This window comes from Budorcas taxicolor, chromosome 9 (genome assembly GCF_023091745.1).
Source record: "Budorcas taxicolor isolate Tak-1 chromosome 9, Takin1.1, whole genome shotgun sequence".
NCBI classification, from domain to species: Eukaryota; Metazoa; Chordata; class Mammalia; order Artiodactyla; family Bovidae; genus Budorcas; species Budorcas taxicolor.
The window spans coordinates 34,980,218-34,999,120 of NC_068918.1; the positions used below are offsets into that span (position 1 = coordinate 34,980,218).

The 18,903-nt window shown below is 44.5% G+C and overlaps 1 protein-coding gene across 1 annotated transcript in view; it reads left to right on the forward strand.

The window, feature by feature from the left end:
• RTN4IP1 (reticulon 4 interacting protein 1) overlaps nucleotides 1-18,903 on the forward strand; it is a 52,438-nt gene that overhangs the window by 31,841 nt on the left and 1,694 nt on the right. Inside the window, exons 6-8 of the mRNA XM_052645833.1 lie at nucleotides 6,689-6,825; nucleotides 9,869-10,052; nucleotides 13,165-13,257. Of these exons, the coding sequence (XP_052501793.1) occupies nucleotides 6,689-6,825; nucleotides 9,869-10,052; nucleotides 13,165-13,257 (414 nt within the window). The remainder of the gene's footprint in view (nucleotides 1-6,688; nucleotides 6,826-9,868; nucleotides 10,053-13,164; nucleotides 13,258-18,903) is intronic.

Consider the following 18,903-nt stretch of genomic DNA (forward strand, 5'->3'; position numbering starts at 1 on the left):
CAGCCATCAAAAGGAATGAAATTCTGATTCATGATACAACATAGATAAACCTTCAAAACATGATGCTAAGTGAAAGAATCCAGACAGAAAAGGTCACATTTTGTATGATTCCATTTATATTGTGTCCAGAAGAGGTAAATCCTTAGAGACAGAAAACAGACTAGCGGCTGCTAGTGGCTGGGGGAAGAAACGGGAGATGGAGAGGACCCCCGGGAAACGCACACCTTTATTCATCTTAATTCACCTTTAGATACTGCTGTGGCCTGAGTGTTTGTGCTCCTCTGAAATTCATGTTTTGAAGTCCTGATGCCCATAGTGATAGTATTGAGGCCTTTGGGAAGTGGTCAGGTCATGAGGGTGGAGCACTCGCGTATGGTATTAAAGCCTTATGAACGAGGCCAGCAGAGTTCCCGAGCCCTTCCCCATGCGAGGACACAGAAGCCACAGGCTGCGAACCAGGAAGGGGGCTCGGAACACACCTAGGCGCTGACACCCTGATCTTGGACTTCAGCCTCCAGAACTGTGAGGCATACATGTTTGTTGTTTATAAGGTACCCAGTCTATGTTGTTATAGCAGCTCAAACAGACTTAAGGCAGATACCCAGTGCCTAATCCATAGACTGTCAGTAAATGTGAATTAATATGTAAATGGGAGAAAGGAGAAGAGGGAGGGAGGATGGGAGAAAAAGAGAAATATCATGTCCTGCTGGTTAAAGTGTAATTAGTATAACTAGTTTGGAAAATAATTTGGCTGTATCTACTAATTATGAATTTAAATTGCCCTGTGACGGCCTAACAAAATATGAATGTACTTTGCAGTCATCCCTCAGTATGCCAAACTCGCATTTGTTCCAGGACATCCTTGGATGCCAGAATCCATGGGTGCTCAAGTCCCTTTCATAAAATGGCGTGAAGTGTGCAAACTCTTTGCAACCCCGTGGACTGTAGCCTGCTAGGCTCGTCTGTCCGTGGGATTTTTCAGGCAGGAATACTGGAGTGCACTGCACGCCCTCCTCCGGGGATCTTCCTGACCCAGGGATTGAACCTGAGCCTCCTCTGTCTGCGGCATTTGTAGGCACGTTCTGTACCACTAGCGCCGCCTGGGAAGCCCAGATAAAATGGCATAAAAGTCCTACACACATCCTGGTGTATAATTTAAATCTTCTTTAGTTTACTTATATTACCTAAAACAATGTAAGTGCTATGTAAATCGTGTGCTGTTGATTCAGGTTTTGCTTTTTGATAGTTTTTTCCTGAATTTTTTCAATCCCTGGTTGATTGAATTCGGTGATGTGGAGTTCTTGGATACAGAGAGGCAACTGTACATGCATGTTCACCAAAAGATGTGTCCCAGGTATTTATCCCCTAACTGGCCATCAACAGTAAAATGGGAAAGTGAGTGAAAGTTGCTCAGCCATGTCTGACTCTTTGCGACCCCATGGAGAGTCCATGGAATTTTCCAGGCCAGAATGCTGGAGTGGGTAGCCTTTCCTTTCTCCAAGGAATCTTCCCAACCCAGGGATCTAACCCAGGTCCCTCACATTGCAGGCAGATTCTTTACCGGCTTAGCCACAAGGGAAGCCCAAAATGGGAACTGAAAAGTGAAGTCACTCAGTCGTGTCCGACTCTTTGTGACCCCATGGACCATAGCCTACCAGGTTCCTCCATCCACAGGATTTTCCAGGCAAGAGTACTGGAGTGGGTTGCCATTTCCTTCTCCAGGCAAACTGGGAAAGTAAACTGCAGTATATTCTTATGTTTGGATTATTACACAGCTGTGAAAACAGACTACTGGGGACTTCCCTGGTGTTCCAGGTGTCTGCCTTCCAATGCAGGGGATGCAGGTTTGATCCCTGGTCAGGGAACTAAGATCCTACATACATCGTGTCCCAAAAACCGTAAACATACAACAAAAACAATATTGTAACAAATTCAATAAAGACTTTAAAAGTTGTCCACATCAAAAAAATCTTAAAAAAACAAACTACAGTTGTGTACAATGTAGTAGATGAATTGAACAAGTAGAAGGAAGTCAGAAACAAGACTATAACTTATATGATTCCATTTAATGATACTCAAGAACAAGTAAAACTAAACAGTAGTGTCTAAGGATGCTTATCTAGATAGAAAAGCTTTTTTTTTTAATAGGTGAGGGGAGGCTTATGTAAAAGTCCTGATAGTTGTTATTACTTCTCAGGGAATGAGGACGTTTTGATTGGGAGGGGGAGGTGAGATATTCTAGTTCTTAATCTTGAACAATGCTTAAGATAGTGTTTGCTTTGTAATAATTTGTTAAGCCGTACATTTATATTCCACACACTTTTCTCTCTGTGTTATGTTTCACAATAAAAACATTTAAATAAGATTAAACAATTGATTAATAGGAAAATATCAAGGTTAAATCCCATACAAAGTTATTGACAGAAAGAGAAAGAATGAAGAATAATAGAAGGAAAGAAGAATAATGTATCTACAGACAAGGAAAACACATGAGAAAACATCAAAATGAACCCCAGAATTTCAAAACAAGCTAAAAAGAACATTAAAAATACAAAGACATGAATAAAAAAATCAGAATTGGAAAAACTCAGAAATAAAGTAAAGAGAAATAACAAAAGACTAAACTAGAAGGAGGGTTTCCCTGGTGGTTCAGACAGTAAAGAAACTGCCTACAATGTGGGAGACCTGAGTTCGATCCTTGGGTCAGGAAGATCCTCTGGAAAAGGGAATGGCTAACCACTCCAGTATTCTTGCCTGGAGAATTCCATGGACAGAGGAGCCTGGCAGGCTATAGTCCGTGGGGTCACGGAGAGTCAGACCCAACTGAGCAACTTTCACTTTTCAAACGAGTAGGAACTCAAGCACAACACGTAGTGCTGTATTCTTGCCTGGAAAATCCCATGGGCAGAGGAGCCTAGCAGGCTAAAGTCCATGGGGTCACAGAAAGTTGGACATGACTTTAGACTAAGCCGCAGCAGCACAGCAGTAGAAACAGTGTGTAAAGGAAAAATTGTAAATTGCAAAGAAAGGAAGAGATAAAGACAGAGTCAAGAGAAAAGCGTCATCTATTGAAGATAGGAAAGAAAACTGCTGTATCAATAAGCGTCTCTGATGAGGAAAACCAAAACCAGGGAATAAAACAAATGCTAAAACCCATAATTCAAGAAACTTCCCCACTTCCCTGAAGTTAAATGATTTGAAATCACATATTAAATGACTGGAGTGCTTATTGAAGAACATGGACCCAGAATGAGCAGTATCAAGGGAACTAGCAAAATTACTGGCCTTTAAAGAAAAGGAGAAAAATAAAAAAAAACTTTGGGACATCTTTAAAATAAAAGAATGTGACATATGAGTAAAATTAGATTATCAGAACTTTTTGATAACAGTGCTTTAATGCTGGGGCTGGAGTTAGAGTAACATTTAAGACACTTGGGAAAGAATATGCTAAAATTTTATATACAGCAAAACTGGCCTCTGTATACTAAAGGACATATGCGAACTGTTAATAACATGCAAGAACTTGAGGAGTATGTTCTCCTGATCTCTTTCTGAGAAATATACTAGAAAATGAGCTTCTGAAAACTAAAACGGCTAGAGAGACATAACCCTAAGGACTGGTGGTAAATGTTAAATATACAGTTGTCTGTAGAACTAAAACTTCATGAGGGCTTAGAGAGTACAGTGTGTGACTCTGACAAAGTAAGCAGGACAACTTTTTAAAAAGGAATAGTGGGAAAGCATATTTAAAATTATTTGAATGCTTTCATTGATCATATTGGGGATGATTTTAGTACTATTATTCAGAGACTGGTATATGTGTAATATACAATGGAACAGTTGGGTATTTATGGCATATTTAAATTCTGTAATCCCCTTTGTCTTTGACCATCAAGATTTTAGTAGTGCAAGAAAGAAGATACAGATGTAATACAGGTGAAGTAAAAACTTGATAGTCTGGAGTTTGAATTGGAAGTATCAAAATGAACTCAAGAGCTATTTTGTGTATGTGTATATGCAAAACTGTCTCTTGAAATAGCATTGCTCACAAGCACACAAAAATTCAGGGCCTTGGAGTAATGGCAGATTCCAGATCTATGGCATGAAACGTACAAGAATGAGCGTAGAATATATAAAATAGCAGAGAAGTTAGTAAAGACTGGTCGAGTCATGTCAAAAAGACTCAGCAGCCAACTTGAAGAAATTCCTAAAGGTTATCAAAGAAGGCAATTTGAGCTTCAGAAATAGTCATGATAGTTACAAAAGAATGAAAGCTTCCAAATATTTTTAAATCCATGACTTAAATGAGTTCATGATATTTTTAAAAAAGTGGTCACTTGGAAGAGGATAGGAAACCAATGTATTATTTTATAAACTAATACAAGGAAACAATTATTGCCCTTTCTATATGAATTGTACACCTGAATAAACAAAGTAGTATATGAGGAGAGGTGTTTCTTTATTAAAGTATTCCAGCTACTAAGTGAAAACAGGAGAGGGAGAATAGCACCGGTTTGCAACCACCAGCAACCACTGAGACATAATAAGAAGAGGAACAAGCAGACACGCTCAGCCTTCTATAATTTGCAGACGCTGTTCTTAATCTTGCTAAAAGGATATAAACAGGAAACAGGACAGAGCAGTAAGTAGAACTGTCCCAGGTGTGCAGGCAGAAATTCCACAGTTTCCAGGGAAAATCTCTTCAGGGTACATGCCCTAGACTCTTTCGCAGATAAATTTTAAGCGAAGGGGGGATAGAAGAGGAGCCTATAGTTTAAAAAAAAAATAGTACGTCATACTTTTAAAATGCACAAGACCAAACTGTAGTATCTAGGAAATACATATTTGGATGATAAAGCCTTTTTTTTTTTTAATGCAAGGAGGTGATTTACTCCAAGTATCAGGGTGATGATGACTTTTGGGAGGGAGGGGGCACGGTGTAGAGCTCTTGGAGTGACTGCCAGCTTGCTGTCCCTGTTGGAGTGCTGTCTGGCGTATAGACATCTCCTGTACTTGGGTTGTATTATTTCTTCTTATTATTTTTAACGGTTTACATAAAATTGTTTTTCAATCTAAAGCTGCTTTAAAACCTTTCAGTAGTGTGCAGTGATAGTAGATGGGAAGATTCCCTGGAGGAGGAAATGGCAACCCACTCCAGTATTCTTGCCTGGAGAATCCCATGGACAGAGGAGCCTGGTGGGTTACAGTCCATGGGTTTGCAAGAGAGTCAGACATGACGAAGCGACTAAATGTCAACAACAGCAGTGATAGTAGATAGATCTAAGTAGGAGAGGAAAATCTAGAAATCTGGAAAAAAAATTAGTTGAACTTCTCAAGATGTGACAAATTCTGAGTATTTAATACTGTTTAAGAGAAGCACAAAGTAAATATTGGTGCTTAGAACACAATTTCCTTTTTGCCCGACAGTTTCTTTTTTCTATAGATACTAGATATTCACCTTGGATTGCATTCTTCACATATTTGAGCTGAGTTTAGGACTGTGTTGAAAGCAACATGTCATTATACTCAATTGTCTCTCTGTTTGTGGCCCATAAACATAAAATATCATATTTGATGTTAGCTTAAATGTTTTAATTCCTCCTCAGATTTCCAGGGTGTATTCCTTGGTTGATATTACTTTTTGAAAGTGAGAAATTAGATAAGATTATGAATAGTTTTAAAATCCTTTATTTTTTTGTAGCTAGCAAATCTCCAGCCTTTGTGTGTGTATCACTGAGTGGGGTTTCAGTAGTGAACAGAATAGGGATCTTGCTTATTCTAATGAACCTCTACAATTTATATCAAGGAAGCTTGGGAAATTGATACTGAGGACAGGAATGAGAAAACAACGAATTTGTTATGACCTATAACTGTCCATATGAAAATTTCTCAGTGAACACCAAGTAACCGTTCTCAGATTTTTGCTGATAATGGCTCCCTTTTAATTGTATGGAATTGCCATTGTAGGAAAGAATGACAGCAATTTTGGAGCATGAGGCTTTCTGGATACTTAATCCTGAATCCTTCTTTTTATTTGTCTAGTTATTGTAAAACATAAAGTATCTGCATTTTAAATCCCACAAACCATTTATTTAAGGTCTTTTTACTCCAAAGGAGAGGACCTGATCCATGTTTTGGAAGTAAAATGGCCACATTTTCTTCCCCTGTTTTTAAGAGCACCTTTCACTTATTACCCAGTACCTGATTGCTTTGATGCAGTTGTCTGATTCAAGGTTATACTTACTGGAAACGCAAATGAAGTGATGTTGTGTTTTTATGTTCTGGATACATTTGAAATAGTTATTTTCTGAGGACGTTGTGTTTTTTTCCCATTACCTTTGTCATCAATGAAAACGCTAAGCTTAAGGTCATCAACTTTCGTCTTTTCTGACGCTTGTGAGATTCTGAGCCCTTCTTTAAATGAATTGGTTATAACTTCACGAAATTAAGGTGACTCACTGTCTCGTCCAGGGAAAATGAGATCTGTTTCATGGATCTTTCTTTGTGAGCAAAAATTTAATCATTTTTACTAGCCTCTGGCAGATGGCTTCCTGTAGTTCTTGTTAAGACAAAGCATTAGAATTGTCTAGAGATTAAGCTGATGTATGTATATCATGTGGTGCCAACTATTTTTTCGTTTAATGCAGTTTTTCTGCCCCCCTCCCCTTTTTCTTTCCTTTTTGGGCAGGTAATGAAAGCATGGGATGCTCATGTGACAGCAATCTGCTCCCAGGATGCCAGTGAACTTGTGAGGAAGCTTGGGGCAGACGATGTGATTGATTACAAATCCGGAAATGTGGAAGAGCAGTTGAAATCTTCAAAGCCGTATGTATCCAAACAGTGTACATATTGGGAAGGTGGGAACAAGGACGATTGATGATGCACGCCTGAGATGGTTTGGTGGCCTTACAGCCATGCTGGCATCTTAGAGAAGAGCCTGTGAAAACACTTCGTGTCACTAGAGGTCGTTTAGGTTGGTTTCTGTTTTTCCTCCGGATGTTAATACAGCACGATCATGTACTGTGATTTGTACTGAGGAAGATATTTTGCTTACCTGGCCTTCTGCTATTTTTTAAGCTAACTGCTTTTACCCCGCTGCATAAGAAGGCCGTGTTGGAAGGTATATTCCCCCCAGTGGCCTTTGTCACCATGAGTAGAACCTAGAGCAGTACATGACGAATGTGATTAGTATTTTGCCTTTATAATGGGGGTTTCAGAGAAGCAAAGGCTGTGTAGATACCAGTAATGGATGTTGTCATCGTGCCTGAACGCCAGGCTGTTATTTGACTGAACATACCAAGTGGGACCGGACTCTGGAATTCTCTCAGGCCCCCATCCATCCTGACTGTGGCTCAGGCAGAGACAGAGAGGTATTTCAGAACCTGGTCTTCACTCAGCTCAGGCAAAGCTGCTTCAGGGTCTCAGGAGCTATTTCACTGCTTCTGATGCAAAGATTTTTCCTTTTTTAAATTAGTGTCTTTTTTTTAAAAGATGATTTATTCATATGGCTGCACCAGGTCTTAACTGTGGCATGTGGGATCTAGTTCCCCACCAGGGATCGAACCCAAGCCCCCTGCGTTGGGAACATGGAGTCTTAGCCACTGGACCATCAGGAAAGTCCCTTAAATTAGTTTTCAGAAGCTAATTACTGTTGCTCACTTTAAGTAGAAGTATATTTTCATAGCTTTAAAAAGAGAGAAAGACCTAGGCTTCCACATAGTAGTAGTGTCAGCCAGTCACCTCTGTCTTGCTGCTTCTGGGAACAGCCGCAGGAGACAGGCCAAGGCGGCCATCTGCCTGCTATCTAGTTCGTGCATGTCTGCAGCCTGTCTCCAGAGGAGAGAAGCCCTGGCGGGTGGAGGCGGGCACGCGCACAGGCTGGCCTCCCCTCTGCTCCTCACTGTGCCCCTCTGCATCTCTGTCCAGTGGCTTTGCTCCTCCTGTTTGCTCTTTTCCAGTTAGAGAACCTCACTAGCTCACAAACGCAGACTGTTATTTTTTGAATGACTGCTTAGTTAAAATTGATCTTTGCAGCTTCTGCTTGGAGGTTGGTCTCTTAATCCACCTAGAATAAATTTGTTCCTCTTTCCAAATAGCCTTTTAGATTTGAATCCTAGGATTTTACAGCAGGAAAGGGCTTTGAAGTCCTTCAGCCCTACTCTGTCATGCTACAGTCAAGAACATAAAGGGCAGAGAATTCAGGAGTATTTTCGTGCTCAGGATGATGCCACTTCATCATCAGTGGGAGAGCCGGGTCTGCAGCCTGGTCTCTGGACTCCTTTTCTCAGGCAGTGCCAATTCTGTAATGGCAGGCTGCCCTCTGTAATGCCATGGCTTCCCTCATAGCTCAGTTGGTAAAGAATCCACCTGCAAGCAATGCAGGAGACCCCGATTCGATTCTTGGGTCAGGAATATCTGCTGGAGAAGGGAGAGGCTCCCCACTCCAGTATTCTCAGGCTTTCCTTGTGACTCAGCTGGTAAAGAATCCGCCTGCAATGTGGGAGACCTGGGTTGGAGAAGGGAAAGGCTACCACTCCAGTATTCTGACCTGGAGAATCCCATGGACTGTATATTCCACGGGGTCGCAAAGAGTTGGACATGACTGAGTGCCTTTCGGTTTCAGTCTGCCCTTAAGTTTTATCTAAATTAAGTACCATCATATTTGTTTATCTAAAATTTGGGAATGAAATAGGAACTTAAAAGTAGAAACTTATACTCATGAAAAGAATTTTCGGTTAGTCTTTTTTTCCTAATGAGAAGCATAACCTAGTAAGGTCACTCTTCTGCACTTCATATGCTTCAGTTTCTATTTGCTCTTGTTTATAGTTTAGTCCCACGAAAGACTCAAGGGGCCACAAAGTTGGCCAAAGTCGGTTTTAGAAGCTTTGATGTTTGACTTCATGCAGATGGATTCAGAAGGGAAAAAGGGTTTGTGGAAAAGGAATTCCTCTATTAGCTTGCTTGATGTATAAGCATGTATTCTCTAAATAGATCTTTGTTTTCAAAAGTATTTTAAAACTTCTTGGGGTTTTATCCCCTTTAAGTAAAATGTAGTGATTACAGCAATTTTAGATTAGATTTAAGGAGTTGAATATCTGTTAGTTCCTGTGGATTGCATTATGACTGGGTATTTTTGGCATGTTAGAGCAGAACTGAAGGTTGAGAGCAGGCTGTTGATTTCTCTGTAGGCATTGTGCTGATGTTGTACATGAAACCAAAAGAAAATTCCAGAAGGTGAAGAGGATGCTTCTACATGCAGATCCGATTGTGAAGGGAATAAAAGCAAATCACTCACGTGGGTCAAAATCTAATACACTCCTGTCTTAAGTATTCACATGCACTAAAGAGTGCTGTGACTTATGCTGGATGAACAGCTTTGCAGTTCTCTTGAGTCAAGGTGTCTCAGCCTTGGCAACCTTAGTTTCTCAACTATTGACATTTTGGGGCTGGATACTTATTTTGTGTGTGTTTTAGGATGTTTTATCATCACCCCCGGCCTACAAATATTAATACCCCCTTACCACCACCTCCCTCAATTGTCACAACTAAAAATCTCTCAAAACATTGCCTAATATGTCTCCTGGGGACCCAAATCACTCTCAGTTGAAAACCACTTGTTTAAGTCATTCTTAAAGTATTAGAAAATAAGATGATTTTGTGATTGAAAAAGGAAATCACATTTGACTTCCCTTGGAGAAAGCCCAGTAAGTAGATGTGCCTTTTCTCGTTTGTCTGAGCAGCCACCCCTCTGCTGTTGTGAGCTGTCGCAGAAACAAACCATGGAGCTACCTGGCGGAGGGAGTGAAGGCGGCTTGGAGCCCTGGGTAAAGGCTGACCAGGATGTTTTGATATGGTTCTTCCTCTCCAGGTTTGACTTTATCCTCGACAATGTTGGTGGAGCTACCGAAACCTGGGCTCTCAATTTCCTCAAGAAGTGGTCGGGAGCCACGTATGTGACTCTGGTGACCCCTTTCCTCCTGAACATGGACCGGTTGGGCATCGCGGACGGCATGCTGCAGACAGGCGTCACCGTGGGTTCTAAGACGCTGAAGGTAGGGGTAGAGTCTTGGTTGGCGAGAGCCAGCAGGCACCTCAGGCTTCTGGGATTGAGTTTCCTCTGAGCCTTTTCTCCTCCAAGAGAAAAGAAACTCTGGAGTCCCATACTGACTGGCTACAAATTTTTGCCTCCCCTTTGGTAGCTGTGTAACCCATGAAAACGACTTAGTGTCACTAAGCCTCAGCATCTTCACCTGAAATGCAGCTCATGGTGTCTCCCTTACTGGGTATTGTAGGAATTAAATGAAATCTTCCATGTGAAGAACTTGGCACAATGCCTAGTACCAAAATGTGCTTGTTAAGTATTAGCTTTTATGATTAGCTATATTACCTCTCTCGATTCTGTCTGATACAACTTCTGTTTTTTTCTTGTCTGTGCCTGATGGCTCTCTCTCTGTTTCTCCGTCTTAATACATAAGTCTCTTGTGTATGAGGGTGGAAGTTTTATTAAGACAGCATAGAGCCAGCTGTTTTCATGGTAGCAACAATGGGATATGCCAGTACCTCAAATGGAATAAGTGATATAAAAAAATAAAGATGCATCCTTTTTTTTTTTTTAATTAGGCGAAATACTTCAGGCTCAGGAGAAAGGCAATAGAAGTTTCCTCGAGGGTAAAAAGATTGTATGTTGAGCTACACTGCCCCATATTTGCAAGGCGACTGGCTCAATAAGTATCTTCAGCTTCTTCCTGATTCTAGACATTAATTTGGAAGCTTTTGGGGGTGGAGTTTAGGACTTTAAGTTTCTCAAATGCTCTGTACTGACCGAGTCCTTAGAGGCGGGGAAGAAGGGCCGTGATGGAGGAGATGCTGCTCAGTCCTTAGGAACTGGGTCTGGGCGACAGGAGTGAACCAGCCGGGCAGTGTGCTCCAGGTTCTTTCCTTTCACTTGGTTCAGACGGCACCCGGGAGCAGTGTCCACAGGGCGCTTTGTTGTGGAGAGAGGAGTCTCAGCTGTCCTTTGTCTCTTCTTTCCCTTTTCATCAAACCCAGGCTTCCCAAGTGCTTTAACATATAAGTTTAAGTTTTCCGTAAGATTTCACAGTTGGTGTTCAGGGAGACCTCTAACAAGTTGAGCTTCAGAGTTGTCCTCTGAGAGTAAAACAGGCCTAGCTCTCTTCATTTTCCCTCTCCCTTTCTGGAAAGATGATAGTGGTAATCTCATGCGAAAACCTTCTAAGTAGTTTCTGATGTCTTCCTGAGAATGTGCACAGTTAAAGCCTCATTGTAGCGCCTGCCTGCATTGGCTTACTCTCTCCTGTAATGGCCTGGAAAAAAAAGAAATCGCAGATCCCTTAGAGCAGAACGTAACAATTCTGCTGTTGCAGACCGGGAGTTTCACTGTACAGAGCAACCTGCCATGAAGAACCGTGGATCCGGCAGCTGTGAGCATCGCTGTTCCTTCCTTGAAACCCTGAACAATTACCAGAACGTTTTAATTGTAGTTGATAAGGCCAGGCCTTATGGACAAGTACATGAAGAGGTCTCCTGTGATTATAATTAACTGGACCTGCTGTAAGCTTGGGACAGACAATGCCTCTTGTCTAGCTGCCTGAGCCTTCAAATTTGGTTTTGTTTGTTTTAGTTCCCTAGACCAGTGCTTCCTGACCTCTTTCATGCTATGACACACACAGGAGATGTTGATAGTATTTAAACGGCATACTGAGAGCGCGCTGAGCCAAGAGCGTGCCATCTGGAGACTTCTGTCAGCCTGGGCTCTGCCCTGCTACTCCAAGGCTTTGTCATCCCTACTCTGGGGTGAGCTTGGGTCTGTTTGCATCTGTGCTCCTGGGATAATGATTACCAGTGACCCCTTTAACTCTTAACAGTGTTCCAGGTTGGACGATGAGCTAGGGGGTCACTCAGCCAAACCAGTAAGCCATTCTGGGCACATCCGTTGTGAAGCTCTGCCTCGACATTAGGTTGGGTTTGTCTGTTTCTCCGCGGTCTTAAAGACTGGTTTGCACTGCCCCAGTCTTTCCTCAACAAGCTTTACTTTCAGCACTAGATAAATACTTGTCGAATCCTTCCTGTGTCAGATACTTTGCATACATTCGCGTTTAGTCCCTCCAACATCCCCATCAGCGAGGTGGTGGTGCCCCCACCCTGCAGGCGAGGATACAGGCTGAAAGAGGTTACTGGACCTACGAGACACAACCATGGAGGCCTGAGGCAGAGCAGGAGAGTTCTGTTGCCCCTGCCAGCTTCATGCCAGGATGGTAGCTGATCGTCAGCTCAGTGCAGAAGGCCTGTGCTCGCCCGACGGTGGTGGGCAGGTGTGGGGAGGGAGGTGGCAGGTGGCCACTGGCTGGCCCCGTCCTACCTCTGGAATGCTCTCATCTGATGACGTTTAGTTGGGCGGGTCATTGAGGTATCACAGAGAACCTCAGCTCACTTGCTGTTTTGATAATCTCTGTTTTGAAGAATAATCAAAAGTGGGTATGGCAGTAGAGTGGTCTTGAACCTTCAGGGTATAAGATTTTTGCTAATCTTCATCTGGGGGGGCATTTTGTCCCATCATAGCATTCAGTGACTTGGGACTTGGTGTAATTATAGGGGAAGGTCCAGCCATGACTCCATGAGGAGCTTTACACTTCATTTTGCTTTTAAAACTGTATTATTCCTCTGAGCCAGGAAAAAAAAAAATTATGATTGGATTTCTTGTCTAAGATCATGTTTCGGTGCCTTATGCCCTTGAAGCATTCCTGAATTAGGTAAAACCTCTTTTCTGGTGCCTCGGGGCTTTATTCACATCTTGGTAGGGAAAGTGTAGAGGTCTCAGCCCCTCCTATCTCCTAGGGGAGAAACCGAGTGAGTGAGACTGCCCTTGAAAAAAGAGCTTTCCTGTGCTTGCTTGCCTGACAGTCACTACTTGGGGAAGAAGCCCGAGTTCACGTGGGTGTATCTCTGTTCACTCACTCAGTTATGAAACACTCATGAGCATCCATTGTCTGTCCGTCACCATGCTGGGTGTACAGCTCATTGTGGCAGCGTGAGATGGGGAAGCAGTTTGTCTGTCTCAGTCATCCAGGAAATACGTTTCCCTAAATTTGCATTTAGTCAGATTTCTTCCTTTCTGAAATTTGACATGTTTTGTTTTCTTTTTAGCATTTCTGGCAAGGAGTCCATTACCGCTGGGCCTTTTTCATGGCCAGCGGTCCATGTCTAGATGACATTGCGGAACTGGTGGAGGCGGGAAAGGTGAGTGTGTTGCCAGGGTGTCCCTGGCCACCTGGGTGACCTTCCTAGCAAGCCCAGTCAGTGGGAGCTTTACAGACATAGGCTCGGCCAGTGTCCACACTGCCTTATATGCCAAATTCAAAAGCTGTGTTTTGGGCTCTGTCTCCATGGGAGTCACAGCCACAGACGGCTGCATTTGAGAAAGAGCATATGCCATCTAGGGCAGCCCCCTTGGTTTAAGATGAGAGGCAGGCCCAGAGAACTTATATGCTTTTCTCAGAGACACTTGGTTAGATGGCAGTCGAGCTGGGATCTACAGCTAGGCTGCTAACATTCTGATAGTAGTCCTGAAAAAAAAAGGTACCGTGAAGACAGTCATTGCACAGAGGTGGGGATGGCCTTGTGAGTTTACAGCTGAATTGCTTCTTGAGCTTCTGAGGGTGAGGCTGCTTTGGAGGCAAGCAGATTTCCAGATGAGCGAGGGGAACAAACAGTGTGACTCTAAACCTCAATAGAACTGGACTATAAATTGGGTCACCGGGTCTCCTGTTCCCAGGCCAGTGTAATAAAATTGATGGCAAATAAATGGTACGTCTGAGAGGGTCAGTGGGCAGGATATGGTTCAGAATTGATGGAGATTTTGGTGCCAGCTGGTTGTTACTTCTGTTTTAATCTGTCCTGACTTGATGGTGAGGGACTGCTCTCTAAAGCCTAGTATTTGAGTGTCAGAAGGCCTCCCAGGGTTGATGGAAGTTGAGAAAGACTCCTCGGTTACTACCTGCTTGTTTAAGTTCTTACGTGGTTTTCATGGCCCAGACATGCCATCTCTGGAAGCAAATTCATATTCTGGTGCTGATATTTATGATTTTTATTGAGAAATTAATATGGAATTACAGAATGAGGAAAATTATATACCCTGAGGGTTGCATGAGGTCATAGATAAAATGATTATCATTTTATAGATGAGAAAACTGGCTCAAAAGGATAAAGGGACACATTCAAGTTTGCAGAAGTGGGACCAGAGCTCATACTTCCTGACCCCAGTCCTGCACTTTTTCCCTCCCCACCATGTAGCTGCATGCTTAGTGCTTGAAGCTGACCTGGGACTTGAGCTTAAAATTGCCATGTCCTTGTCATTTTACGGTGGGCAGGGAAAGAGTTGGAGCAAGGCACACCACGTGATCCTCGCTAAGCCACGTGGAAAGAGCCTCTTGAGACGGGTTTTCCTGTGTTGGCACCTGCCCCTCACTGGCGCATTTCATCTTGCCACTTTGGTTTTGGAAAAGAATGTTTTTAGGAAAATACTGGTTGCTTTTTTGTGCATTTAGTTTTTGTTTGTAGTTGTACTATCACAGGCAAGGAAGCTATGATAGAAAGTGGCTCATTACTCTTTCCAGAATATTTCGGTCCCAAGTTTGCATGCCTTTTCTCAGATTTCTAAGTGTTGATGTGTACTGGGTGAACAGGGACAACCTTGTCATGACTGGAATTGAGTGCCTCTCTGTAGGGTTCTCTGCACATCCCCCAGAGGGGCTTATTTTACTTCTAGGAAGAAGGAAGTGAGCTGTCATCAGATAATATGGCCCATAGTTCTACATAGTGCTGAATGGGGATGGAGCCCCATCCTTAGAAGGTCCCCGTCCTCTGGAAGTCACCACACTTGTCCTAACCTCTGCTCCAGACTGACCACATGCTTATCATCACTCTTCTGTGTTCGAAATATTGTGACTCTCTCTGGAAATTACTACTTATGCAACAGAGAAGAGAGGTGACTTGCGTATGTGTCCCCACTAAATCTGGTAGATATCAGGTGGCATGGCCGAAAGAGGACATAGTAGAAATAAATAAAGATGCCCTTTGGGTGTCATGTCCTCCTCCAGGGAGACTGAGGAGGTGGTCCTTTGGCCTTTGATCCTCTTCTCTCACCAGGGCCGTTTGGGCTCATTTCTGACCATGAAGGACTCTGGGACTGTGGTGATTGATATGTGACCCTGGATCCACAAAAGGTCAGCTGTCCCGTGCATCCTGCTTTGTTGTGGGTGTGAGAGGTCGTTGTCTGTCTACACTGGAAGATTGGAAAGGATAACAGAACCGATCTACTTACATATTATGTGGTTAGTAAAGCTTGTTAAATTGGACGAGGACATTGAAATCCTTCCAGGCTTTGGCTGAGTGCTTGATGAATCTAATTAGCAGGTGTCCAGTTGTTATTTGACAGTGTACAGCCATGAACCAGAAGAGCCTACTCTTAAAATGCTTTCCGTTTTTGAATGAATAATATATTTGTAAGATTCTAAATCCAAAAGGTAGGAAGAGTTATCTCACAGAGCCTCCTTTGACTCCTGTCCCTCAGTCATGGAGCTGCTTCTTGTCAGACCACCTCCATTACCAGCTTCTTGGGTATTCCAAAGATGCTCTGTGATTCAGTAGGGTGAAACAAAAACATGATTTTTCTGTACATGTAACATGTAATTAGCACATGGAGTTTAATGGGCTGAAACTGAAATTGTGCCTTATGCCTGAAGTTTATTGGCATTTTCTAAGCACCATAAACATTTCCTGTTCTTAATACTTCTTAGCTAACTGTTGGTGTTGGGGTGCCTACCACAATGCATGAAACATCAAAAGACATGAAAGAAACTTGAACTATTGGTTGCTGCCCCTGAGGAGGGGAACTCGATGGCTGGGGCTCAAGTATGGGATCCTTTGGACCCTTTCATCTTCCTGAGTATGTGTATGCCCACCTGTGTTCTTTGTGTTATTAAGGCCATTTGAGTCCACAGGTCCATTCAAGAGCCTAGGTGACCAACCAGATGTCTTGGTTGAGTGATGTTGTTCATATCTTGGTTTATTTATTTTAGCCAGCATCAGCATAATCCCTATGGAACTTATTTGAATTTAATTCAAAACTGTTACTGAGGGCTGGTAGGCATTTTGCTTTGCTCGGTAGGGTGTGGAGAGATGCATTGGCCATGCTGAGTTGCATCCTGAGCACTGTTACAGAACTTTCTGCAGTGAATAGTAATGGTCTCTGTCTGCATTGCCTAGTGTGGTAACCACTAGCCACATGTAGCCACACTTGAAACGTGGCTGGTGCTACTGAAGGAGCAGATTGTTAATTTTCCTTACTTTTGATTAAATGCAGATCGCTGCACGTGGCTCGGGCACAGTTTTGGCCAGGACAGCTGTGGAGCATGCCGTAGGTTCTGAGACAGATGATTTTCCAGACCCCTCTTGGAATGGCTGGGCCCTAATTTTGCAATGAACTGTATTCCAAAACTTTAAACTCCTTTATTTGCAACTGGATTCCTGCTCTCCCCGATAGAAAGGACGTATGGTTAGGGACTGAGCTCCGGGACCGCTGGGAGAGCGCTGTCTTGCCAGATGTGGCAGGCACCTCCTGGACCTCATAGCCTTGATGCTGCTGAAGTTTTTCAGATGCGTCTGAAGTTGTTTCTGTGGGAAGACACAGGCCGAGTTTCTCCTCTTACCTTCTGGCTCTGAGTGCCTTTTATCAAGGGGGCCTAGGCATAGTCCTGGGATGCTTCTAGAATGGGTATGTTTACTCCCTTGGGGAGTAGCCTCCTCCTGCACCCTCCCCCTCCCATCTCACCTCCTAATCGCACCTCCTATCTTCCAGCCTTGAGTTTTCCATCTGGGGCCAGGGAGTTCAGAAATAGCAAGTCTGAGCAAAGCCCACCCTTTCGTTCCTGATATCTCCTTAGGTTAAGCCTCCTTTCCCCCCTTCATCCTGACTCTGGAAGTCCTGGCCCTGTGGAGGAACTCAGAGCTACCCCTTTCCATGAGATGGTGGTCAGCTGCGGCCCTGCTGCCCCTACCGTGGGCCCTGGGCCTGTCCCCGGTGATGGACTGGGATCATGCCAAGGGCTTTAAGTCACCCTGGGCCTCTGTCCCCTCCTACTCCCCACACTCTGAGGTCAGTTTCTGTGCCTGATAGAGGCTGTAGCTGAGGGTCTGGGGAAGAGGTGACAGACTCAGAGTTCCCTCCCCAAAGTGTCCCCAAGCTGTGCAGTGATGACATCGGGGGTCCAGGATCCTCCGTCTGCTCCTTTGCTAAGAGCTCTGACCTTGAACTTAGCCCGTAACCACATGCACTTCAGTTTCTAATCTGTCCAGCAGGCTGGCTCAGAGATCCCCCGACTCCTCCCACCCTTGTTGGGCTCTACTGTTCCGTGATTCCTGCGAGAAGTGGGGACTGAGGGAGAGCCTCCCCTGGCCGCTGGGCCTGCCTGGGGGCGTGCCCTCCCCACCAGCTCTCAGCAAGAGGGCTTCTGCCTCGGAGGTGGGAGGCTTCCCAACTGCTGCTGACAAGTGTTCCCGGGCTGCTCCAGGGAGCCCGAGGTCCCTCCCGTGGTCCTCTTCTCAGGGAAGGGTGTCAGGGCCTGGCTTTGTGCGCCCTTTGTTTAAGGAAGGGAAGGGCCATCAGGAGAGCTTGGATTTGGGTCCGAGACTGGGATGCTGGAAAGCTGCAGCCGTGGGCTCCCAGGCAGCTTCTATCCCTGTGCGCCCGCACTGCCCCCAAGTGCTGTGTGCAGCCCGCCGCTTTATACCAGGGCTCCGTGCGTGGGCCGGGCTGCAGCAGTCATTGCAGCAGCGTCCCCACCGTGCCGTGGGTAACCTTTGTTTCCCCTCTCTGGGTTTTTGCTCTGATCCCTTTGTCCATCACAAACAAGCATTCTGGGTCTGGTGTGAGGCTGCGCGTAGACACTGCCTCTTTATGCTGTTAATCTCTGTTTGATGTCACATATTCAGCCAGCAGTGGCATTTGCCTGCCTGTTCATTGAAAGCCTCTTCATTGTCACTTTCGGGAAGAGCTGAATGCCCGTTATGCCCCAGTCAGCCCCAGTGGATTATCCACCACAATGGGCCTGACCAGCCAGATTAAAGCGTGCCGTCGCCGCCAGCTGCGTGGGTCATCAGTTCAGACTCTGCGTCTCTGGCCAGGTTTGGGTGGAGCCTGCCAGGCAGCCCCTCATTCTGGAGCAGCTCCCCATAACGCTGCTGTGGTTGCTCCATGATGAGTTAGTTCCTGTTGCCTCCTTTCTTGATTTCTCTCTCAGGTGCCTGCTTTGTGTGCTGCTCTGCGTCAGCACCTGGCACTTAGAAGGAAGACGCTCAGCCCCTGTGGAGTGGGTGGATGTGCCCCTGATTGACACAAGTCAGGAACCCTCAGCGTAAGGCAAAAGGTTGTAGTGATTTCCCGCTCTGATGTGCAGAAAACTCTTCTCCCCTAGAGATTCTGATGGAGTTGGTCTAACAGGAGACCAAGAACTCTGCATTTTAAGCATGCATTCAGGTGATTCCTTTTCAGGTAATCAGCATCCAGAAAGCAATGTCCCAGCAGCTGGGTTCAGAAGGTTCCGGGTGGGACATGCTGGAACAGCTTGGATGCTCTCCACTCTTCTACCAGACAAGCAAGTAGGTTTCCTCCAACAGGCTGGCTCAAATCAGTTCTGTTCATAGCGGCAGCTGTGTTGAGGTCATACTCAGCTTGCTGGGGAGGGCCACAGTTATAAACCAGTGGTGTCCTCCATAGGTGCAGTGGGGGTGGTGGCCGAGGGACCACGCTTGGGCTATCTCAGTGACCTGGACACAGCCTGGATCCTGAGCTGGCATGGCCAATTAACATGGTTCATTAACATGGCT